Source organism: Phascolarctos cinereus, unplaced genomic scaffold (genome assembly GCF_003287225.1).
Source record: "Phascolarctos cinereus isolate Bilbo 61053 unplaced genomic scaffold, phaCin_HiC Scaffold_5;HRSCAF=322, whole genome shotgun sequence".
NCBI classification, from domain to species: Eukaryota; Metazoa; Chordata; class Mammalia; order Diprotodontia; family Phascolarctidae; genus Phascolarctos; species Phascolarctos cinereus.
Window position 1 is genome coordinate 448,489,649 of NW_027555958.1, and position 26,257 is coordinate 448,515,905.

Sequence of the window (26,257 nt, forward strand, 5' to 3'; positions counted from 1 at the left end):
GGATCAGTTGAAGGAGCTCAATGCTGAACCTGGAGAGGAGAAGACTTAGGGTGGGGGTCAGGAGAACTGCCTTCAAGTATCTAGAAGGTTGTTAGGTGGAATAAAGATAAGCCTTGTTCCACTTGGCTCCAGAGAGAAGAATCAAGGTCAATGAGGGGAATCTGCGAAGAAGCAGATTTAATTTGGATGTCAGGAAGAAATTTCTCATAATCAAAACTGTCCCAAAATAGAGAAGATTGTCACAGGAGTCCCCCTCAATGGAGGTTTCCAAGCAGAGGCTGCATAACTGCTAATCAGCAATATTGTAGAGGGGACTTGCTCTAGAATCTTCCTCATGGTTTGGGCCAGCCAGCTTGTGTGATCCCACTCAGCTCAGTCTCTGTGACTTGATCTGAAGGGTTACAATTGAGCTCATGAGCCTGAAGTCTAATAGAGTAAGACTCACTGACATTTCTGGGGCTCTTATAAGTTAATGTTTCACCCATAGGGTCTCATTTGATCTGCACAACAATCCTGTGAGGTGGGGGCCACTATACCTCATGATATAGAAGAAGAAATGGAGTTTCAGGGAGGTGAAGGGACTGGCTTGCCTAGGTGACACACTGATGAGGTATCACAGGTAGGGATCAGAAGCTAGGTTTCCCTGACTCCAAATTCAACTTTCTGTCCTCTGTAATTAGCCCTCTATTCAGTTTTTTCCCTTTTGGGCATTTGGGTAATATTTAGCCAGCCTTATTTCCTTAGCACTGAAGGCTTCCTGGAAGAGGGGTCTTTGATTGGGATTATCATTCTTTTTCTATTTTAGGACAAATGGGAGAAGCTCAGTTACCAGCCTTTGAGTCTGGAGATCTCTGAGCATGTCAGCCTAATGACCTTGGACTCCCTCATGAAATGTGCCTTCAGCCATCAGAGTAACTGTCAGATGGATAGGTTAGTAGAGGCACCTTTGAGGTACTGTCCACACTGAAGGCTTAGAAAATTGTGCTAGTAATGATGCTAGGTATTCTGCATCCTAACCTTAGTCCCAGACTGAGCCCTGACCCTAGTCCCAGATTAAACACTCCACCATGGCCCCAGACTGAGCCCTGACCCTTGGTCATAGACTGAGCCCAGATCCCAATCACAGCCTTGGTCCTAATCTTGGTCACATTCTGAACTTTGACCCTGGTCCCAGACTGAGCCTTGATCCCCATAACAGACTGAGTCCTGATTCCTAGCAGAAACTGTGAAGCTTGACCCAAAATTGGTTCCTATCCCTGGACAGTCCTACCCTTATGCCTGTCCCATGGTCATGCAAAAGCAGGTGAAGTTGAGACCAAGTAAGAGTGTTTTGATAGAGCAGAGTGGCTCATTTCTTCTCCTGGGGCTACAGCTCTGAGCCTGTCTGGTCTTCCCAGGGGATTAGAAATATGATCCTGATATGCAGGATGTCCTAAAAATCTTATTGCAAGTGTAAGCTTTAATAGCTTGTCATAGCCTAGCATAATCACCATTCATTCATTCATTCAACAAGCAGACCTATTCAGGAGCTCACAGACTAGCAGGCAAACAAGAAATAAACACAAATAACCATCCTCAACTAGCACAATAGAACGTAGTTGCTGACCAAGTGGATATGAGGGTGAAGAAAGTATTGATGTTGTCTGATCATTATACTAGCAAGGACAGAGCAGGGAGCATGACGCTCTCAAATGCATCACTCAAGGGCTCCCCCAGTCCTTCTGTAGTCTTCAACCTTATCTTCAGGGAGAACAGAATTCCATTCTGAATTTTAATGTAGTTTCCCTTTAGAAATGGGTTGAGTCTTGGTAAGAGGGGCATGGGATTTAGTGTGGTGCATTGTTTTGGAATGGATAGTTAGGGAAAGACTGATCAGGGTTTCTCATTCAGATTTGATCAAGGACTTCAGATTAAAGTGCTGTCCTAATATCAGTTTGTAATGTGTAGCCTAAGGAAAGAAGGGGGTGGGTAACAATGTCAGTATACAAAGAGGGCAGATGTAAGTTGCCTGAGTGAATGAGCTAGCCAAGGGAGAGCATGGGGAGGACAGAAAACAGCCAAGGAAAACTCACATGGAGGGATCAGGAGGAAGGTAGAGAAATAGTTGAATGTTGACTACAAGCTCTGCAAAGGCAAGGGACTATTTCATTTTTGCCTTTATATGTCCAGCACCAGCACAGTACATAGAAGGAGGAAGTACTTAACAATGCTTGTTGAATGAGTGGGCGATTCAAAGGCAAGGAGAACTAGGAGAGGGTAGTGTCTCTGAAACCAAGGGAGGAGAGTGGGGATGGGAACAGACACTGCACAAAAGTCTAAGAAAATGAGGACTTAAAAGAAAATGAAATCAATTCACTAGTCATCTTTGAGAGTGTTTTCTGTAGAGTTTGAGACAGAAGCCAGATTTACAGGTTGTGGGTGGAAGGGAAGAAAGGATGGAGAGTGAAGATGGTTTTTTAAATTTGAAAGTGAAGGGGTGGAAAGCTATGGGAAGATTGAAGAGATGACAGGGCTGAGGGAAAGCTTTTTTATGGCAGGGGATCTTAGCATGCTTCTGAGTATAGGGAGAAGAGTCAATGGAGAGGGAAAGAAGAGAGATGCACAGAGATAGAGAAACAGAAAGAGGCAGAGACAGAGAGACAAAGGTGGGGGGAAACGGAGAGAGGCAGAAAGACAGAGGGGGAAGGAGAGAGAGACACATACAGAGAGACATAGAGAGATGGGGAGAGATAAAGACAGACAGAGGGGGAGAGAGAGACAAAGAGATGGAGAGAGGGAGAGAGACAAAGAGATGGAGAGAGGGAGAGAGACAAAGAGAGAAACAGAGAGACCAAGAGAGACAGAGAAAGAAGGACAAGGGGGAAATAAGAGAGGGAGGAAGGGATACTGGAGAATAGAGAGGGGTAAGAGAGAATAGTGACACAGTGAAAGGAGAGATAGGAGATAGGAGAGAGAGGAAGGAAGAGAGAGAGAGAGGGAGAGGGAGAGAAAAGAATGAGAGAAAGAGGGAGAGAGAAGGAGAAGGAGGAGGAAGAGGAGGAGGAGGAGATAATTCTAGAGCTCAGTACTGAAGGAGACAGGAGGTGCCATGAGAGGGAAGATTTCAGGTGGGAAGGTACCTTAGAGGTTATCTAGCCCAACCTTCTCATTTTGATAGATGAGGAAACTGAGGCACAGAGAGGTTCAATGACTTACTCAGTCACGTAGTATAGGTGTCAAAGCCAGAACTTGGGCCAAGCTCTTCATATTTTCAAGCCAGGTCTTTCCACTCCCTAGCTGGGTGCCTTGAGGACCAGTTGAGTAGCTGGTCCCTAGGAGATGGTGGTGAGTCAGCTAGGCATCCAGGTGTGAAATGCTGCTGTTCATTTTGTCTCTTTCCTCTGTCATGCTATCCAGAGTTAGTCACCAGGTTCTGCTGACTCACCTTCAGCCATAGGTCTATAGTCACTAAGCTTTTTTTCTATGGGGCTGTGATGCCCACCTCTGAGAGGTCTGTGGTGGAATGCTCTAGGGATCTGCCCTTGGCCTTGTTCAGTTCAAGACTTAAGGGTTGGGACCCACAGCTCCAGGGCTGATGGAGTGAGGTCTGAAGAAGAGGACAGTCTAAAGGGAAGGAAGAAATGGAAGGTAGGGATGCAGGGGATTCCAGGTGTGGAGGGAGCTCATTTCAGAGACTGCATCTTCTGAGTGAAGATGGAGGCCATGTCCTTTCTCCTCTGTCTCTCCTTCCCTTCAGGCACTCAAATTTGTACATCCAAGCTGTTCATGACCTAAGCTATCTGCTGAGTTCTCGGATGCGGAATGCATTCTACCACAATGATGTCCTCTACTGGTTCAGCTCTGCTGGCCGTAGAACCCGTGAGGCTGCGCAAAGGGCCCATCAGTACACAGGTATTGCTTATCTGGATAGGTCTCTTTTGGTGATCTCAGCACATTGTCAATACCCCAGGAGTCCATAGACTCCCAGAAGGAAACCTTGGCAGGCCTAAGATAATAGAACAAGTCTTAGATGTTACTGAGTCCATTTGAGACCAAAGAAGTGATTCGTCCAAGTTCATAGTTGGTAGTAGAGTCAGGATTCAAGACCAGATCTTCCGATTCCAAATCCAGTGCTCTGTCCACTATACTGTGATACACTCACGCATTTCTATTTCTACATCTTTTCTTTTCCATCTCTTTTATCTCCTCATATCATACTGTTCATTCCCTTTATTCCCTTTGTCTGTATATTCCAACCACTCCCTTCACATCCTCCACTCCATTCTTTGATCTCTTCCCTACTATTCCCCCAAATTCCTCTTTCCTAACTCTCTACCCACTCCTCATTCTCCCATCCCTCCCCTCTTCACTCTCTCCATTCCCTTTAGGCTCTTTACTCCCACTCCCACCCACTTGGGTCAGGACCATTCATTACAAAAGATTTGAAGCTAAGTCATCGCAAGACATCTACCCCTAGTCTCAACTATCCCACCTAAACACACACGTTCTGAAAAACTCAGAGACACTGGAGATGGGGTGTTGAGGATGGCCCAGAATTTTGTAGAGTCTCCCTCATATCAAAGCACACAGATATGTATATCTCCATATAAACCCAAGCAGGCACATGTGTGTGGTCAGGCTTTCCCATATATTCACAAATGTGTGCAGCTTAGGGGATGGAACAGGAAACAGCAGACATTTAGGATCTCCAGTTCTGGTACAAGGAGGCCCTTGCCCACCAAGGAGTAAGACAGCACCTCCTGAAAATGAACACGTCCCCATGGCTTCTACCAAGGATTTCCCCTATACTCTCCCTAGGCAGCTCCCCTTTCTGCTGGTGAGGTCAGGACAGGGGTGCATCATTCTCACCCCCAGGCAATATAAAAGCCCACAGGAAGAAAAGGAGGCAGGAAGGAAGGAAGGAAGGAAAGAAGGAAAGAAAGGAGGAAGAAAACAAAAAAATTAAGCATGTACTATGTGCCAAGGACTGTACTAAGTGCTAGGGATATAAATGCGAGCAAAAAGAAAGATAGTCAAGAAATTTACATTTTAATAGGGAAAGACAATACACAAAAGGTAGCTGAAGAGCCGGGGTTGGGAGGAGGGGAAGATGAAAGTAAGTGGCATGGGAGCATGATTTTAAAGTCTGGAAAGTGAAAAACGGAGGCGAATAAAGGCCAGCCAGTCTGTGCCCTTCCACAAAATGAAGGTTTCGGAAGAAACTAACCATTGGGAGAAGAGGGCAAGCTTGATGGAAGGATATTCCACAGTGAGAAGGCCACAGGGGAGGTTAGTTGTTCCAGGATGAGGAGGTCCTAGGTGCTAAGGGAAGTTCCAGGAGAATGTAGCGGCAAAGACATGAGTTTGAAGTCTGGAAAATTAAGAGCTGTGAGGGACTTTTGAGGGCTTCTAGGCAATCCACCCATTTTATGTAGCAATCTTTGCTTTGTTTCTTCAGAGAGGATAATCCAGGCTCTGCTTAAACATGTCTAGGATTAAGGGTATCACTCTAACTTGACACTCCATTCTCTAGGAATTTCACCTGCTGATCCTAGTTTTAGCTCTCTGAACCTCCAAGGGGCAGGCCCTATTCTTCTGTCAGGCAGCTTGGGGCAGGGCAAAGATCTTTAGACATGCATGGCTGCCTCCCAGGGGTTTGAGGATTCCTGCTTCATGACCACAATCTGCCAATCTACTTTCCTGGAGCAGACCAGGTGATTCAGAGGAGAAGGCAGCAACTCGAACAGGAAGGAGGGCTGGAGGCCATCTCCAGAAAAAGACACTTGGATTTCCTGGACATTCTCCTCTGTGCCAGGGTGAGCATTATGGGGCCTTAGGGCTCATCCCATGGGAGAGGGATTGGGTGAAGAACTTGTCTCTGTCCCATTAACTTAATTATGAATGTTTATCTCTAGTTTTTGTAGCATCTCAGAGCTTGAAAGAACTTGAGCGAGCATCTGCCCTACCCTCACTCCCAATGTACGAACTTCCTCTGCAGCTAGACTTCTTAACCTGGGGTCTCAACTTGTTTGGGGAAAAGTTACATCTTTATTTTCACTCATGTTTGCTTTCCTTTAGAACCTTGGTATTTTATTTTGTGCATTCTGAGAAGGTGTCCATAGGCTTCACCAGATTGCCAAAGGGATCAGGACACAAAGAAAGATTAAAGACCCTTGCTCTCCAGTCTCCTTGACAAGCTGTGGTTTCACTCTCTGTTCTAAAACCTCTTGATGGGGAGGGGGCTTCTTCCTCAGGCAGCCTGTTCCATTGTTGGACAGCTCCTCCTCTCAAGTCAAGATATTTCTCTGTGACCCCCATCCACTGGTCATTGTTTTGGCCTCTGAGGCTAAATACAGGGATTTGTATTCTCCTACATGATAACCTTGCAAATATTAGAAGAAGGCAGCCTTCTCCCACACTCCTAATCTTCTCCGGGGTGAACATTCTTAGCTCCTTTAAACAGTTTGGATATGATGTAGTTTCAGGTCCCCCTAACTATCCTGGTTGCTCTTCTTTGGGCTTTCTCCAGGTAACCTATGATGTCCATAACTGAACACAGTCCTCCAGATGGAGTTTTACCAGGGCAGAAGTAATAAGACAATGGCATCTCTTGCTCTGCAAGTTAGACGTCCACGGCTGTCCATAGACTGGACATGCCCACTTAATCCAGTTAGGTAGGAGGCCACCCTGAGGTCCTAGAGGATGACTGACAAGAAAGGCTTTTCTTCACCTAGACAGAGGGCGGTGACAGCTTGTTGGATGAAGAGCTGAGGGCTGAGGTGGACACATTCATGTTTGAGGGCCATGACACCACTGCCAGTGGCATTTCTTGGCTCCTGTATGCCCTGGCCACACATCCTGAGCATCAGCAGAAATGCCGGGAGGAGATCAGGGGAGTCCTAGGGGATGGGACCTCTATCACCTGGTAAGTACTTAGGAGAGAGAAGGAAAAGCTTCTTTCTTAGAGAGCCTCCCTTGTCCTCCTATTGACTCCATACAAAAAAAAAAAAGCTTGGCTTTTGTGACTGTTGTGGGACAGGAAAAAAAAACCGGTATGTTGGGTTCAGCTGACTTTTGAGATGATTGGAATACTGTCTGCTCCTGTCTGCATTTCTTTGATTCTCCCTTGGGATGAATCAATCAGTCAGTTAATATGCATTTATTACCCACCTTCTATGTGCCAGACACTGTTCTAGGTACTGTGGATACAAAGGCAAAAATTTAAATAGTTCCTGACCTCAAGGAGTTTATGTTGTAAGTAATAAAAAAAGAGCAGGTGGGAATATGGTCTCTCTTCTCACATAGCTACTACTCACCCTGGTTCAGACTCTCATCACCTCTGTCCTAGACTACTGCAATGGCTTTCTAATTAATCCCACTTATCTTCCACTCTTATCCTCCACTCAGCTACCAAAGTGATCTTTCTGAAACATGGATATGACCATGTTACCCTCTCCCCCTGCTCAATAAATTCTAGTAGTTCCCTATTACTTTCATGATCAAATAGAAAATTCTCTTGTGTTTCAAGCCTTTCACAACTTTACCCTTCTTATCTTTCTAGGTTTTTTTATGCCTTAATCCTCTCCATGCACTCTATGATCCAGCTACACTATAGGGAATTATAATAATTGAGGAGACAGATTCTGAGCCATGAGATTTATTAGCAGATAAACACAACAAACTGGGTCAAAGGACCCTCAGCAGGCACAAAAACCCTGAATACAGATTTTGCGCAGATTTTTATACATTAAAAGAAAATAACACATAGGATACAAAACATGATATAGAATTAGGTAATCTGATTTCTTATTGGAGGAAAGATTAGGGACTTTCCAAGTTGGGAAGGGTAGAGTAAGTGAGTGAAATGTCCCCAAATCAAGCGATTTTCAGAAAAACAACAAAATGGAGGCTGTTTGCAAAATGGGGTCAGTGTTGGTTTTAACAATTCCGCCCTTTGATCCTCAGGGCCATGGATCACTATCTATAAGCCAAATTTATAAGGTTTTTTATATGTTCATTATCAGCATTATGTGCCAAGAAAAGAACAGTAGGAAGGACCCTTTCAAATAGTTTAGAACAACAGCTGACACAGAGTCTAAGACCAATGATGATGAATAAAACAAAGAGAGCTTGTTTTCCTACAGTGACTAATATACCATTCCCTTACAACCAAGTGAACCATGAGGAAGGATTCCACCAGGGATCACTTGGTTTAGGCAATTGCATTTCTGCTATAACCTGTTGGATTTTATGAAGGCTTGTCATGATTTCTTCTGATTGGTTAATGCAGAAACAAAAAGATTGATTGATCCTAGCACAGGCCCATCCTTGTAAGATTATACAACTTTGTAAGACCATTTATGCTCAAGAATTGACTTTGATTTGGAAGATGGAGATGGACTCACTTGTGACCTGTTCAAGTTCCTCAGTTTCAAGTGAGAGAATTCTAGCAGTCTTCTCTAGGGCTGCAACACTTTTAAATGGAAATAGGGATCAGGGTATCTTCATGCCTACCCCATATTCTTTCACAGGGTTTTGGATTGTATTCACATCTCCATTAACTAGCTCTCTTCTCTTTTTTGATATTAAACCACCATGCTCCCAAGTATCTTGTAGTTTTCCTTTCCACTAGTGCTATTATGATTAAAGACTGATACCGGCAGGGCCAAATAGGCAATTCCACACATTCCAAATAAACATCACAAACAAAGAATTGTTCAGGGGCTACTAGTCCCCAGGGAACTTGGGAAGGGGATAAGAATATTTAATTTCTCCAAAGGTTCAATTATTCTTCTAGTATAAATTTGCACTGAAGGTCGCATCACACTTGGTCCAGCTAGAACCATTATAAGTAAGGTTGGCCAAAGAAATATATTGAGGTTTCTTGTCTCTAATCCCCACAAAGAGGCAGGTTTTTCACACAAATGAAAAGATCTCCTTTGGAAATATCAGGAAAAGTAAAAGTTAATCTTCAAATCTCCTAAGCCTTACAGTATCATTAGGACCTGACTTCTTGGTGATACAGAAATGAAAACTCAGGAGGGGAGTGGCAACCATAAGCAATACAGTCCTAGATTTCAGGGGTCCCATCAAGTTTGAAAATAACATGTTTGTTATAAAGTTGGGTCAGTGATACTGGTCTTGACTTGTTATCTTCTATTTTCCTTCCAGGAGTATAAGTACTATAAGCGGCTAAAGCAAAGGGTGTAAAAAAAATCCTTTCAAAGATGGTGTTTTGGGATGTTCAGAGTCAATGGGTATGGGAGAGTTTCATTTTCAGTAATAGGGAATTCAGTAATAGGGTTGCTCTGATGGATTCTCTGATGACAAAACCCAGCATCCATAAGGCCCAATTGCTCTAAGATGATGCGAAGCATGTTCTACATCACCATGAAGTTTGCTAATAGTATTGTATTTTCCAATTCTCTTGGGAGGAGTGGATTTGGAAAGAGCAACCAGTAATAATATCATAAACAACAACAAGAAAATGAGTAAGATTTAAAAAATATAATGAGTATGACTGTGAGGCATAAAGAAATGGTATTGTAAAAAGTATCCATTTTCCCACTGTTGACAATTTTATTCTCTAGATTAACTGGGGAAGGAGAAACACTAGGTTTTGCTATGTAGATAAAGCAAAGCAAAGAAGACTTTTGGATACATTGCCCTCACATGAAGCAGCAAGGGGCAGGTTTTATGTGGGCACAGTGTATCCAAGAGCCTTTTTCTCTGATCTTGATTGTAGTTGGGATGGTCAGCAATACTTTGAATGGGCTTTCCCAGGCAGGTAGAATTCCACCAATCCACTGGAAATTCTTGACGTAGACCTTAACTCCAGGGTGGAAATCATGTAGTGAAAAGTCCAAGGGCTCAGTCTGTACTTGAGCCCCTGTATTGTAAAGTTCCCTCAGTCTGTTTTGTAATTCTTGTGTGTAAGAAGCAAAAGAAGTATATCTCCCAATAATGATGTATATACTGGGGAGAAAGGTTTTGCCTTTATAGCGGGACGACAAAAAAGCATTTCAAAAGGAGAAAGATGTAATGCCCACCTTGGTCTGCTTCGTAGATGACATGAAGCAAGGGGGAGTGCTATTGTTCAGTGTATGATCCCATTTGGGGTTTTCTTGGCAAAGATCCTGGAGTGGTTTGCTATTTCCTTCTCCAGCTCATTTAACGGATGAGAAAACTGAGGCAAACAGGGTGAAGTAATGTGCCTAGGGTCACACAGCTAAGGAGTGTCTGAGGCTGGATTTGAACTTTGGTCTTCCAGACTCCAGGTCCAGCAGTCTATCCACTGTGCCATCTAGCTGCCCCCAAAGGGAGTACTTCAGGCCATTTAAGTGCCTGGTTTGCCAGTCAGGGCAAGTTCTTTGTTCATATGTTCAATTTGACCAGAACTCTGGAGGTGATCAGGGGTATGAAACCTGGGAGTTAGCTTAAAGCAAGAATAAATTTGAAGAATCGTGTCAGTGAAATGAGATCCTGTGTCTGAATCAGTGTGAGCAGGAAGGTCAAAGTGGGGTACAATCTCTTTTTTAGAACAATTTTAGCAACAAAGCTGGCTGTGGCCTCGGAATCAGGAAATGTTTTGACTCAAAGCATTGAATGAGCTGATCAATGACTACTAGGCAGACCTTACAGTGGTCAATTTGCATATACTTGAAAGGAGTATAAGCTAGGGGACTACTGCTGAAAGCAATAGCATATAATTCATGTTGATTAAATGTTAGGATGTCAGAAAGGCCATTGTGGGACCTTGTGGTCACATCAACAAGAGAGGAACAGTCATGGAGAGGTTCACCTAAGGTAGGTATATCAGGAAGTAATGTGAATAGTGCTTTAGAGTCACATTTTCCTTGCTCAATAAAGTCACTTCATGCCTAGCAAATGTTTAATCAGAGAAAGCTGGAGTGCAATGTCTCAACAAGAGAGCTTCAACCTCATGGGGTCACTGTACTGCAAGTGGAGTCCCTAAAACTAAATCACATGCCTTTTCAACTAAAAGGATGCTGGCTGCTGTAGCTTACAAGTAGGACGGAGCCCCTGCAGCCACTGAATCTAGCTGACTGGAGTAACATACTAGAAGGTGAAGAGAGGGTCTAAGGGGTTGAGTGAGGACCCCTGAAGCCACTTCCTTGCATTTGTGTACAGAAAGAGAAAAAAGCTTACTGGAATCTGGAAGAACCAGTGCTGGAGCTGCTAACAGGGCCCTCTTGGGGTTCACAAGGGCAGTAAGATGTTCTGGTTCAAGTTACAAATGTTCTGAAACAGTATCTTTGGTTCAAAGAACCAGAGGCTTAGCGATCTCACCTGAGGAAGGAATCCATTGATGGCAATATCCAGCCACTCCCAAAATAGCATGTGACTGTCTTTTTGGTCACGGGAACTGACAATTGTTGAGGAACCTGTTCAAGCTTTCAGGAAACAGAGCATGTGTCAGAAGACAGGATGACACCAAGGTACTCCACCAGGAGGAAGCACCACTGCTCCTTGGCTTTAGAAACTTTATGAACCCTCAGATGAAGTTGGAGAAGAAGATGACAGCTGTCATTTTGAGAGATCCCAATCTGGGTGCTGCTAGTAGGAGATCCTCAATGTACTGAGCCAGGGAGGAGTCCATGAAAATGATGGAAGTTAAGTCCTGTTGCAAGATTTGAGAGAACAAGGTGGGGCTTTCCACGTACCTTGAGGCAAATGAGTCTACATCCATTGTGCGTTCTTCCAGGTAAAGGTGAACAGGTACTGAGTGTCTGGGTGAATGGGAATGCTAATAAAAAACTGAGCAAAGATCTGTCACAGAAAAACAGGTAGACTCACAAGGAATCACGGTTAGACACTACTGGGTGCCCGGGTATAACATAAGCATGTAGTGCATAAGTCTTTTACAATATGATAAACAGATTTACTTTTAAGCCCTGGCTTGCATTTCTTATCAGGGAGGATAGGAGTGTTACAAGGGAATTTACATGAAACAATAATATCTTGGTCCATCAGAGAGTCCATAATATAATGGGTATAAAATCTTCAATAGCCTTCCTGGATAAAGGGTACTGAGGAATGGATGGTGTGGGTAGAAGAGGCTCCCTTAGTCTGGATGGTGGCAGGGACAGTGGATTTTAACAATCTTACATCTGAGAATGAAGTTGCCCATCAGGGATGTCAGTTGGAATCCCCGGACTATCATCGGGTCTCTTGGGCATTCTGAGACAATGCATGGAACAAAGAGAAACAGTGTGTGTGTGTTCTTAGGAGTTGCAAGGACAGAGAGCTATTGGGGGAGCAGGAAACAGTGATTCTAATTTTTCAAAGGAGATCATAGCCTAACAGGATGACAGGAGAACTGGGCATGAGGAGAGAAGAACACTCTATTGAGAAAAGATGACAGTTACCTTGTGGGGAGACAATTTGGGGAAGCTTTGAGGTTTCCCTGAGGTCCCAGAAACATTTAGAAATCCAATAGTACACTCAGAATCTGGTTTGCTTATCAAAAGTGAATTAGAAGCTCCAGTATCTAATAAGCAATCATAAATCATGTCATCACTTTTAAGGGAAACATGGTATTCACTCATGTGGGGAGAGGTAGAGACTGGGATAGTTGGGGCAAGGACATCAGTATCAGGAAAAATGAAAAGATCCTCATTAGAATCTATGGCCCCTCCCTTGCACCCTCATGTCAAAGACTCTCAATGAGTTCTTCTAGGACCCCCACTATTTTTATTCTTAAGTACTACTTCTTCCTACGTTTTCTGGCAAGATGGACCCTTTTATGAATAGTGACATTTTCATAATTGGATAATATAATTCATACCAAATAATATTTCTAAAAATTGAATTGATATTATAATACATATACTACTATATAATCAATACAAATTGACTAAATTACGATATAAAACAGGAAAAAAATGGGTCCCTGATATGGGGTTTGCATATATTCAGACTATCAATGTGTTAGAGCAAAGATAAAAATCAATACCAAATGAGAAAAAGAGAATAAAAATGAGAAGATATGGAAAACAATTTAGACAACTCTAGCTTGACCTACTTAAACAAGCTGTTGATGCCAAAAATGAGAAATGAATAAAAGAACAGACTTTGAAAGAGGATATTATTACCTCCTAAGAAAGTATAACTGGTCTACATCAATCTCCACAATAGTCAGACCTAAAGAGCCCTTCCCCCTCCCCCAAAAAAAGGTTGTTAACTAACTGTTGATAGTGAAATAGGAAATGGCACTGAAGGAAAAAAAAAAGATGGGAAGAGCATCCAGACTAGACCAAACATCTGTCCATCTATCCATCCATCCATGCCAGATATAACACAATTTTGAGAGTATCAAGAAATTGATTAAGATATCTGAACAAGGAAATTAAGGCATGGGAAAAAAAATCACAGTCCTTATTATTAGGAGGAAGAAAGGTAACTAAGCAACTATCAATAATTCCCAATCCATTTGCTTCCTTTCCCATTTCTACCAAATATTAATTACAATAATCTATACATATATCAGATGAAGATATAAGAAGGGAAAAGCTAGGTTTCCATACACAATATTCTAAAATATAGAACACATTTACAGTCACATAATTGACTGGAAAATGTGGATGAAGGATCTGTTTTCACTGTTCTTTTGTTGTGATTGTTGTCGTTGACCATGGCATTGCTGGTGGATATAGTGGTTAGTCATTGTGAAGGGTGCAGTTGGCCAATAGTCCTCACCACCTTCCCTACCTTCCCTCCTTTCTGGATGCCTAGTCGCAGCAATTGTTGCAACAAATAGATTGTTATTGTTTTTTAGCCTAAGGGTAATATAATCACCTTTTAGGTCCATGTGATCCCCTCTGCTGCTTCACAGAACTTTTTTTTTTTTTAAGTTAGGAGCATAATTACAATTGCTCGGAGCCCCCAGTTAAGAAACTTCTTAACATTTAAGTTAAAGTTTGTCACTATTTCAATTTAGATGTATGTTTATCTTGAGTGAATCCCTGACCTCATTAGGTTTAAGGCAAAACTTCTGATTAACTGGAAATGTTGTCATAAAAAGCAGAGCAATTTACAATGCCTGGTAATGAAAAGGCAAGAAGAAGGGAAGCTGGAGAAAGAGTAGCTATTTTCTCAAAACTTACTCAGTCCTTGAATAGGTGGAGTCAACCTGTGGCTTCAGCTTGAATCTTCTGAGATGTCCACAAAGGCTGATGGCCCTATGCTGGCCCTCCTTTTCTCTGCTACAGCTCAGTCTTTCTTTTGTTTTCTCTTTGCCTATTGCTTTTTCTGCTGCCATTAATTCTATTTGTTGTTGTTTTTTTGCTAGGCAATGGGGTTAAGTGACCTGCCCAGGGTCACACAGCTTGTAAGTGTCAAGAGTCTGAGGCTAGATTTGGACTCAAGTCCTCCTGACTCCAGGGCTGGGGTTTTATCCACTGCACCACCTAGCGGCCCCTGCCATCAATTCTTTCCAGCTTAGCTCATTAAGTGCTGGGCAGGGCTGGGGAACTGGCCCTTATTGTTGCTGCCATTATTTTCTCCCTGTCTCTGTATCTCTGTCTCTGTCCTTCTGGCTACGTCTTTGTTTCTGTCTGTCTTTCTGCCCACCCCCCAACACCTGAGCTCTATTCTTTGCATACTTCTCCAGAGATACTTAGAATTTACACCATATAGAAAAACTTCACCCTCTGGTTTTGATCCCTTAAGAGATTCCCATCTTCTTGAGATCAGAAGAAATAAAACTGCCAGCAGTCTTTGGTGACTTAGCCCCCTGCTCATCCCACTCCACAAGGAAGCCCATCTAAATCTTGTCAGTAGGATTGTTAAATCATAAAAAAGAATTTGACTCGGTAGGCCAAAGCATCACTTTTCTAGCTACCTTTCAACAAGTTATCTCTCCCATTCAAATGTAAAAAAATCATACAAATTCCCAGAAAAGGTGAAATAAAAGAGATAACTTAGCATAAGGGAGCTGGTCTTTGAAACCTCAGGATATAATCACAAGGTGTTAAACTGACTAGAGAACTCTGAAGTTCCTTGAGTGAATTTTAGTGGGAGCCATCGACTGAACTTGGTATTCTTGACCACGGCTCTGGGTGACCTTTAAAAGTCACTTCAGTTGTTCCAGAGAGGACTAGGGAGCTCCTGACAAGAATCAGAGAAGATGCTCAGAGCTCAAAAAAGGAGAGACTGTGAAAAGTTGTGGCACAGAAAGTTCCAGAAAGAATTTAAAAGGTGGTTGCTGATGTTGTTGGGAAATCCCTCGGGCTCCAGTAAAATCTCTGGACAATTTCCCAAACACAATCCAGCCACCGTATCCTATTTGATTCTAGGTCTGGCTCATTGGTCATCTGAAGTTTAAGACAAATGCCCTGACGGCCAAGTTCTGGCAGGTTGTACTGTGATGGAGGCTGCTCTCTGAGGACCAGCCTCGGTATACACAGAGGTTCTCACTGACATATGTTCTTTGGTCATGACAGACCAATCCGCTTTTAACCACTCTGGCCCAAGTCCCCATTCCTTGATAGGCTCCACTCCTCAGACTCTCAGTGCTCCTAGGCAGCTAGGTGGTGAAGTAGGCACGGGGCCTGGAGTCAGAAAGATCTGAGTTCAAATCCAACTTCAGACATTTACTAGCTGTGTGACCCTGGGCAAGTCACTTACCTTCTGTCTGCTTCCATTTCTTCAGCTGCAAAATGGGGATAGTAACAGTACCTACCTCCACAGGGCTGTTGTGAGGATCGAACGGGATACCTGGCACATAGTAAGAGCCATAGAAATGCTTATTGCCTTCTCTCCCTTCTGTTTGATTTCAGGGACCACCTGGGCCAGCTTCCATACACCACTATGTGCATCAAGGAAGCCCTTCGTCTCTATCCTCCTGTCCCATCCATTGGCAGGGATATCAAAGAGACCATCACCTTTCCAGATGGACGCATCTTAAGAGCAGGTACTGAGTCTCCTATTTTTACTCATGCTATATATTTGCGGGTCACCTGCCAAAAGGGTGAGAGGTTGGAGCAGATGACCTCTGAGCTCCGCCCACTTCTGAGAAGATCATCTGAGGTCTGAGATTATAAAGTTATCTGGTTTTCTGCTCAACCTTGAGGTCCATGCTCCACTCTAGTTTCAAATGAGAATACATCTTACGCCAGACTTTATTTTCAAATCCTGCCAGACAGGCTAGCTTCCCTCCTGCTCCTGAGAAGGGACCACTCATGTCTCTTGTTTTCTGCTTGCACTTGTCACACTTGGGTCAGTAATGTTCTGACCTGTTTACTCTTCACTTCAAAGGGGATGTCAAAGCTCAAAGGGAATTCCCAGACAGGGCAATGTACCGCACAGAGCTCAAACTCCTACCCCTCCTTACTAACTCACTAAGGCTAGTCAACAACATCTGGTCCCTCCCCTTCCAACCGAAGCAGAGAGAAAAAGGGAATGTGGTTTTCAAGGAAATGCTAACAGTCAAAATGGGTGTTCCTTCAGTCAAACTGTGACCTGGGAAAGACAATAACTTAAAAAGGCCAAGGTCTCTCACTGCAGCTGGGCTGTCTCTACTCGTCCTGATCCATATCTGGCCACTGGACCCAAATGGCTCTGAAGGGAAGAATGAGGCTCCCTCCCTCAAATCCAATTCAATTGCAAGTCATGGCATCATCTTCCTGATGCCATGGGCCTCTTCCAGAACAAAGGAGAAACTACATGACCGCAACAGTCAAAATGACTCAAAAGCTGAAGTCTCAGAGCTGGAAGTGGCTATAAAAATGATCTCGTTGGGTCACTCCATTTTTTAGGTAGGGAAACCAAGGTCTAAGGAGGGGAAGGTAATGGTCCAAGGGACTTGTCCCTGTCACAAACGTGTCCCACAGTTACCCCCCCCCAGCCCTTTATGCTCCTTCCTTTCTAATTCAGAGATTATACCTCATGGCAGAGAAAACAGAAGTGAAATAAGGGTTAAACTGTCTTAGCTTTGTCGTACATAGCCAGCCTGTACACCCTGAACACCTTTTTCTTTTCCTCAACAGAAAAACTTTTTAGGGTGGGGGAGGGACGTGGCTCTCTCCCTCCTCCCACCAACTTCCCTACCCCCCAACCACTGCCTGTTCCTTAGGGTTCCTTCTGAAAGCCCCAGAGCCACCACACCAAGTGAGACAGTGCAAAGGAGGCTGGACTTAGCATCCAGAGACCTGGGTTCTAATCTTGGTTCAAGAACTTATTAATGGTTTGTTAATGTACAAACTTCTCTTTCCTTGTCTGTGGGATGGAGATAATGATACTGTAGTGTTGGCTTCCGCAGGGTTTTTATGAGTCAAATAATACAATGTGTGCAATAACATTTGTAACCACAAAGCCCTTCACTAGCAGCAATGATTAGCAGTTATCTCTGTCATGCTAGGGGCTCTCAATGAGGGAGCTAAGGGAGCTGGTGGAGGAACAGTGGATAGATCACTGCCCTGGATTCAGGAAGACCTGAATTCAAATTTGGCCTTAAGCTTTTACTAGCTGTGTGAACCCAGGCAAATAACAACATCTGCCTCAGTTTCCTCAACTGTAAAATGGGGAATAATAATAGAACCTATCTCAAAAAGTTATTGTGAGGATCTAATGAGTTAATAATTGTAAAACAAGCAAATAAACAAAAACATTTTAGCACAGTGTTGGCAAATAGCAGGTGCTACATAAATGTTTATTCCCTTCTCTTCCCCTAACCCCCATAAAGCTTAACTTTGTCCATCTGTTGGTAGCATGAATCCCTCTAGATTCTAGAAGCCTTTGTCACCCCAGGTTCAGCGGGGTGTTTGGGGGTAAACATAATTAAGCAAATACCAATTGAGCCCCTGACCAGTGCATTCTCTGGGCTAAACTGGGCAGGACCATTCTGCTAGAGCTATAATCTGTAATCCTTTGTCTTGTGGTGGTACAGGAGGAGAAATTCTCACTCTTTTTCAGGCCTGCCTGGTTGGTCATGATTTGGAGGCTAATAGATATCTTCTAGCTCTTTTGTTAATGATCTGGAGAAGGAAATGGCAAACTGCTCTAGTATCTTTGCCAAGAATCCCCAAATGGGGTCATGAAGAGTAGGACATAACTGAAGCAACTGAACAACAAAAGTTCTGGGTCAGGTCAATTGCCTTGAACCTTCAATCAGCCTCATGGAGGCACTTGACAGCCCCGCAAATGGAAGGGCAGATCTGGTAACTTTGCCTTTTATTCCTGACCCCTGCTGCCATTCCCGAGAAGGTCACTGCTTACCTTATGTAGCTTTTTTTCTTTTTCTTTCTCTAGGAAACTCAGTTTCACTGCATATATATGCTCTTCACCACAACCCCAGGGTGTGGGAAAATCCAGAAGTATGTTGGCCCCATGATGGGGATGGACTCAGGGGAGGTGGTATGGATGTGTGTGGACATTTTAGGGAGCTGGAGGAGCACCCTCTAAAGCTTGAGAGATGGGCTCCCTCTGATACTGTTAGCCCCTGAATCCTGTATCTGTTGGCTGCTATCTTAATAGTTGGCCTTTTCAAGACAGCATGACTCAGCATGGGATGTGTGTGTGTGTGTGTGTGTGTGTGTGTGTGTGTGTGTGTGGTGGTGGTAAACAGCCCCCAGTCCAATTCTATTGACCTGGGTCTGGGAGGGGGTGATGGTGGGGTGAACAGCCCCCAGCCCAACTCCACTGACCCAAGGTGGGGAGGGGGTGGTGGTTGGTTGAAAAGCCCTCCACTTAGTTCCACTGACCCAGGGGCTCCTCTTACAGGTGTTCAATCCTTTCCGGTTCTCCCCTGAGAACTTGACTCTCCAGCATTCCCATGCCTTCCTGCCCTTCTCTGCAGGATCCAGGTGAGTCAGTGTGACCAGCATGAATTCCTTCTGAGTAAATAGGTGTTGAATGAACAAATGAGCAATAAATGAATGAATGAAATAGGGAATAAATGACCCTTAGATCCAGACATAGAAGGTGGGGGTGAGTGTAGGTTCCCTTCCAGACCCCGAGTGGAAGAGGAACCAGCAAAGGAAGCTACAGTGTCACCATCGCATGGTCCTCCTTGGTCAGTGATATCTGTAGCAAGCAGCATCTAGCATGGTGTGGTCAACATTCAGATCAGAGGTTTGCTGCCAGTTCCCATCAGAAAGTTAATTCCAGACAAATGGGCTTTGAACTTTTCAGTGACAACCTGCTTCTAAGCCAAGAACTTCAGTTGTTGTGTAGCACTGTGGGGATAAAAATTATTCAACCTACAATAAGAGAGACCGAGGCAGAGCTGTGAACCAACGGCACTTTATTAAATTGTTCAGGGTGCCCTCTAATGAAGCAGACCCCAGAGCCTCCTCATGACCTGAGATGCCCCCTCCTTCCAGGGCCCTATTTTTATAGGCTTAGCTATCTAGACATTCAAAAACAGCTGTACCAAATACAGACTAATTCCATTGGTTGACATGACACGTAGGCTAAGAAAAGCAAACATGATCTGTCAGCAGGGTCATAAGTTGGGCACAGTGAGGAATATCTCCACTGACTAGATGAATGAATCTCCACGAGATGAATGAGCTTCTCATTAGGTCAGGCAGGAGCTAGACATACACTCCAAGAACATATTGGGGGGTGGGGAGCTTCCATACCATGCAATCACCCATGCTTGGTCTGGTCATGGAATTTGAGCAAAACAGGATGGAAATACCTGCTTCAGCATTCTTATGATTTGTGCAAGTAAGCGCTGCAGCTGCTAAACAAGTAATGAACATTACATTAAAGTTTGAGGACTGTTATAGAGCCCTTCTATTAGAATCTATATTACTATGTGACTTATTAAACAAAGTATGGATTAATGTATTTCTTATTCTTACCCAAATATGCGAAAGAGGCATGGCAAAATACAGAATCTCATTGGTTGATAGACCTTGCTCTTGAGGGACAAAAATGACTTATTAGCAGGGAAGGGGTCACAGACTGAGTGAAGGACTGACTAAGTGGTCATGAGATGGTCAGCTGCTCGTGTTAAACAAGATAGGATGGTCCAGAGGCACAAAAATAAATTTGGAGGACTTTCCATGTAGTTGAGTCACCTCCACCACACTGGGTTTGGTCACCATGACAAGGAAAAACAAGGGTGGAGGGCCTCCAGTTAGCTTCCTATGATTTATGAAATGAACTTAAAATCTGCAGTTCATAGCTCTGGGGCCTTATACAGAACTTATAATCACTCCCCTTTGGAATCATATCCAATTGATTCATACTAATTGGAATTGAGTAGGGGTCTTCAATGAATCAACTTTCTCAGGGTCCTGTGTCACACTGAGTTCTCTTTTAGCAAGAGCAACTAATTCCTGGCAAGCGACACTCTTTTGGGAGAGAACTGTTCCCAAGTCCAAAAGACTGGCATCCATATGCAGGATGCAAGGCTTGCCTGCATCTGCACAGGCTAACACTAATGCGTGTGTGAGGCAGTTGACCAAGTATTTGACAGAATGTTTCACATTCATCTATCTGTTGGTCTCCAAATGGCTTTGTAGCTTTTAAAATCATTTGGCTTTTCTGTTTCTAATTCTCTTCAGTCACATATGGTTAAGTGTGGTTTGGCAATGGAATCATAGACCTTAACACATTTGTAGCTCTAACCACCAAATCCTAGAAAGTTCTTAGGCCTTGGAGACTCTGGGGACACGGCCAATTTGGAAGTTTTTCTGTCTCCTCTGAGTTAGTACTCATGTCTTCCTATGATACTATGTGACCCACATACCTGGTAGAGGGGCTACGATGTGGGCCCTTGTCAAGTGATAGCTTCCATCCAGGTTTTTTTAATTTTCGTAAGACAGTACAACATTTTAATCCATCTTTTACATTCTCTCAGTGTCTTAGAGAGACAGATAAGTAGATAGGTGGAGAGAAAGATGACAGAGCATTTATTAAGCACAGGAACTGTGCTAAGCACTGGGAATACAAGCAAAAAGAAGCACAGTTCTTGTCCTCCAGGGGCTTACATTTGAATGGGGATAGACAACAGTTGAAAGGGAGCTGAAAAGCAGGCTTGGGGTGGGGGCTGGGGGACTCATGTGGGAGCAAGGTCAAGTACTTCAGGGAGTCACGGGCTCATCTGCATTTGAGAAGTGCATGAATGAGAAATAAATCAGCATGAGAAGAAGGGAGCTGGGGTGGTGGTGGAGAGGTCACCCATGAAGTGCTAGGCTGCTCTTTCCAATGACAACGAAGGCTCTAGATACACCAGCAGTTTGGGGGTAATTCGTGTTTGACTACTTTTTCCAGCACCAGTTGGAAAGTGGCAGGTGCCTTGAGATGTCTTGGGGCACACTCTCAAACTGGTAAGATCCAACTGGACAGGTGAAAGCAATTTCTTTGAATTCCCTCTGCCGTAGGAATTGGATAGTACCTATTGCCCTCTGGTGGCCACGATTGGGATTGCAAGCAGTGCCCAGGAAATTCTGATTCAGATCCTACCAGCGTTTATCTATCAATCAATCAACACTGTGCCAGGGGTTAGGGATATAAAGATCTACTGCCACTGGGAATGGTTTAGAAGAGAAAGTGAGCATTGGAGAGTTGAATGCTTCTTGAGTTCAGAGGGAAGTGGAGAATCTAAAGTGAGTGAGTAACGCAGTGTAGATCCAGATCTTTCTGGGGAAAAGAGCTGAGTGTTCCCCAGGATCATCCCTGGGGGATGGAGGAGGTGCCAGTGGCTCTTTCCTGTCCCGTCCTCCAGTAGCATTTCAGGTTTCAACCAGGGCATCTTTGGGGTTTGAATCGTACTGTTCGTTCCCATTCTAGAATCATCGTGGTGACTCACTTGTGCTCTTTCAAACCATGCAGTTGGCTCTTCAGGGCTTTACATGCATGCCTCTTTCTTGCAGTTCCCCTCTGCTTCTCTCAGTCACCTTGTTCCTGGTTCTTCTGGCCACAAGCCCCATTCAAATCCAAGGTTGGGGCACTCTGGGGTAGACTAGAGTATTTGGGAAGCTGAGTCAGCCAACTTGGGTCCACCATCTGGGTGCCCGCTCCAAGTCTCTTCTATCACACTCCCCTGTCGGTGTGGCCAGAATTGGATGACGTAATAACATGTAAAATAAATATCCAAAGAATGCATTACAGGGAGGCTGCACCTTGAAGGATAGATAGGATTTCCATGTGTGTATATGTGTTGTGTGTGTGTGTATACATACACACACACACACACACATATAAGTATATGGTGAGGTGTAAGGGTGGGAATTCTAAAATGTATCAACAAAGATGTATATATAAGAAGTCATGTATCCAGAGAATGGTAATTTGCTTGATTTAGTTATGGGTGGAGTGTGGTATAATGGAACAAGCACAGGATTTGAGAGACTTGCATCATGGGGCTTGAGTAGGAAACATTAGTTTTGATTTCTAGTTTCTCCTCTTCCCTCAGAATTCTAATTCTGGAATTAGAAACCAGAAATCCACAATTGAACAGGTAAGGGGAGAGACTGATAATTAAAAGTAGTATTTCCTAGTCAAGCCCCATGATTCAAGTCTCAGACTCTCCCAAGCAGATAGAGGGGTCATAGGAGTCCAGGGGGAGCAATCAATGGCAATTTTAGTGTGATAGATTTGCTTTAGCTTAGAACATATAAATAGCGGGGCAGCTAGGTGGCACAGTGGATAGAGCTCTGGCCTTGGAGTTAGGAGGACCTGAGTTCAAATCTAATCCCAGACAGTTGACACTTGCTAGCTGTGTGTCCCTGGGCAAGTCACTTAACCCCAATTGTCTCACCAAAAAAAAAAAAGAAAGACAAATATACGTAAATAGCATGTAATGTGCTTTGCAGTGTTCTCTCCCCATTAATATAGAAGCTCCTTGAGAGTACGGACTTTTTTTTTTTGCTTTTTCTTAAATGTTCAGCATTTAGCATAGTACCTGGCACAGAGGAAATGTTTGACAAGTGCTTGCCAACTGATTGACCACTTAAATGTTTTATTTGGTTTTATTTGGTTTGCTGGCAGCTTAGAGGATATAAAGTTGTAGTATAGTGGTGGGAGCTCAGTGTTCCTATCATAAGAAACTGTTCAGTGCAGCTGTGGGAGTGAGAAGAAGGAATCCATTGCTGAAAGTCCTAAGGACATCAGCCTCAAGCCTCTCTTTAATGTCGAAGCTGCCTGAAGCCAGCTCATGAAAATAGGGAGAAGGTCAAGGTTTTTTGCTGGTTTTGTTATGTTGGTCCATTTTACTGCTGTTGCTTTTTAGGGAGGAGGAAGATGTCTAGAGCTAATTAAGACCTCTGTATGATAAAGTAATATGGTTGTGGGGGTAGCATACCTCTGGGTGACTTTTCTAATTTGTCTGCATTGTATTTTGCTGTGATGTGTGTATCACTGGGGACATATTGGGTGTGGGGCCACACCAAGGGTTGCCCAAGGTCTTGGGCAAAGGAAATACAGAAATGTTTGGTAATGATAAGCCTTGGACACAAGGTTAATGTTCGATGCATAACTGATAACATTTGTTGGTCTTTTCCTCTTAGTCTTTGACAAGCCTGTCTAGGGACAAGGCCCCTGGCAGTCAGTCTAGAAATGTAGCTGGGACCAGGCTGTGGGAAGTCTTGAATGCATATTGAGATTGTATAAATCTCTGCTAGGTCTTGGGTTAAGGGAACCTGATACCTGTTCTCTCCTTTTCTCTGCTCCATGTCTCTAGGAATTGCATTGGACAGAAGTTTGCCATGAATGAAATGAAGGTGGTTCTTGCTCTTACCCTGCTCTTATTTGAGCTGAAGCCAGACACTATGAAGCCTCCCCTGCCTATTTCAAAGCTGGTTCTCAAGTCCAAAAATGGGATCCATCTCTGGTTGAAAAGACTCCATTAATACTGCTCCAGAGAGCAGAAAGAGTCTTCCCTTTCTATCAGTCATCTGTCTGACTGTTTACCCTCTCAACTAGGACCTTCCCTCATTTCCCTCTTTCACTCTTGGCTATAATAAAGATCCCACAGACTAGATTCTAGAGTCCTAGGGGTCATCCCTCCTCCTGGAAATGTGGAGAGGAAAAAGAAGAAAGGTGGTGAGGGAATGATAGGAGAGAAGAAGAGTAATAAAGAAAGGATAGAAGGAAGAAGAAGGAGGGAATAAGAGGAAGGAAAAAACCACCTGGATGATTGGGTTCCATTTTAGGGCTAAACTTTGGGATGGATGTTGAACATTTGATGGAGGGCAACAGGGATGGGGAGGGCACTTGAGACCATGGCTTGAACTGGGCATGTTTAGCTTGAGGAAGAGAAGATGTAGTAGGGGGACATGGGAAACATTTTCAAGAATTTGAAGAGCTGTCACATAGAAGAGGGATTGGATTTGGTCTTCTTGGCTCTAGAGGACAGAAGTAGGAACAGTGTGTGTGTGTGTGTGTGTGTGTGTGTGTGTGTGTGTGTGTGTGTAGATGTGTGTAATAGGGTGAAGTTGGGCATTTAAAGCCTGTTACAGTCTGGATCCTACCTTTTTAGGCAAATATCACCTACCACTTTTGATATTCTATATTCTAGTCCACTGAGCCATTGTTGCTTCTCACACATGACTCACTTACCACTTCCATGCCTTTGTATAGGCTGCTCCCAATGCCTGAATGTGCCCTCGCTTCAGCTCAGTCTTTGAACTTCCCAGCTTCCTTCACAAGGCTCAGCTCAGGGGCCCCTTCCTTGATGAAGCCTTTCCTAATTCCCCGACTGCTTTGCCTCCCCCTCCCCCTTTACCTCGGGCACACATTGTTTCTCTCCATAGAACATAACCCCGGAGGGAAGGAAGTGTTTTGCCTTTATCTTGGTACCCCCAGCGGGGGTCATAGAAGCTGGCACGCAGTAGGTGCTTAATAAAAGGTTTGTTGGATTGGATTCTAACTCTCCTGGGGACTGCCTGCAATCCCGAGAGTGGTCACCAGATGGCAGGAATGCCTTAGTCAGTCAATTGACAAGCTGCTTTTTTTTTTTTTTGAAATTTTTTAAGCACTCATGGGCCAGTCAATCCTTGGACTCAGCATTGGATATACAAAGAACGGCAAAAAGTCCCTGCCCTCGAGAATTTTTCATTTGAATGGGGGTGGATGAACCCACAGACACAAGGTACACGCCCGAAACATCCTGAGTGGATGGAAGGGAAGCTTGGAGGGGATGAATCCAGAAACTGCCACCCTCTCACAAAGGCCCCCTGTAGAACTTAGCATTTGCACTGAGTTTTGAAGGAAGCCGCGGATTTTAAGAGGGAGATGTGAATAGGAAGAACATTTTTGGAGTGTGTAAGGAGCTGGATCCACGGTTTTCTTCATATGTTTCAAATAACCATTAAATACGGAGATTACAATTTTAAATTAGACACAATGGCTACCCTCAGGGAACTCACAGTTGAGGAGGGGATAAGATAGCACTGCAAAGATATGATACAATGCAGTAATGTAATTCAAGAACTAGACTACAATAATAAGAACTGTAATACATCTAATCCTTGAATTTCACTATGCCCCCCACCCCCATTCCAACCTCAGCCTCCTCCTTCATGATACCTGTTCTCACACACCAGCTGGAAGTGACCTCTCCATCCTCAGCACTTGCAGGAACACTTGGCTTGTACCTGTCTGATGGGCCTTATGATGTCTCGATCTGATTGTTGGTGATTTTTTAAAATCTCTTTGTGTGATTTCATTGGTGTACAGATCTCCTGGTGTGGAAACTTCCTCTGTTGATACAGACAGACAAGGCATCTTTGTAACTTTTGGTCTTAGTTATGTAGGCCACTGGTTGATAGAATGACTTGCTCTGGGTCACAAGACCAAGACATCAGAGGGAGAACTGAGCCCAGGTCACCCCAACTCCAAGGCTTCCTTCTATTCACCACATCACCCTCCTTTTTGATAATCTACAGTTTTCTTCACTCTAAGCCTCAGTTTATTAATCTATAAAATGAGAATAACAATATTATCCTTACTTCACAGGGTAGATGTTGCGAAATTTGTGAAGGAATCACAAAACTTAATACCCCCTGGACTTCTTATACTGGAGGTGCCTTCCACCCCTGCAGCCCATTTCTCTGATTGGTTGGTTCTTTTCAGAACCGCCAAGTCTTCAACCTTTCTAGGCCCCACTCCAGACCTTCCAGACTTTCTCTGTCATGTTCCTGCTCAGACATCATATCCCCCCTTACACATTCCCTGCTTTCTAGCTTTCCTTTATGTATTCCCTCACTAGAATGTAAGCTTCTCAGGGCAGGGGTTGTCTCTCAGTTTGAATTTTCGTGGTGTCCAGGGAGGACCAGCACCTCTGGTGGGAGGGTTGCCTAGC

General features: G+C 43.9%; 1 protein-coding gene across 1 annotated transcript in view; it reads left to right on the forward strand.

The window, feature by feature from the left end:
- LOC110209309 (cytochrome P450 4A11) overlaps positions 1-23,935 on the forward strand; it is a 37,464-nt gene extending 13,529 nt beyond the window's left edge. The window contains exons 5-12 of the mRNA XM_020987668.1: positions 806-930; positions 3,737-3,891; positions 5,689-5,795; positions 6,714-6,904; positions 15,780-15,913; positions 18,250-18,314; positions 18,721-18,803; positions 23,636-23,935. Coding sequence (XP_020843327.1) covers positions 806-930; positions 3,737-3,891; positions 5,689-5,795; positions 6,714-6,904; positions 15,780-15,913; positions 18,250-18,314; positions 18,721-18,803; positions 23,636-23,804 — 1,029 coding nt within the window. The 3' untranslated portion in view covers positions 23,805-23,935. The remainder of the gene's footprint in view (positions 1-805; positions 931-3,736; positions 3,892-5,688; positions 5,796-6,713; positions 6,905-15,779; positions 15,914-18,249; positions 18,315-18,720; positions 18,804-23,635) is intronic.
- The last annotated feature ends 2,322 nt before the right edge of the window (positions 23,936-26,257 follow it).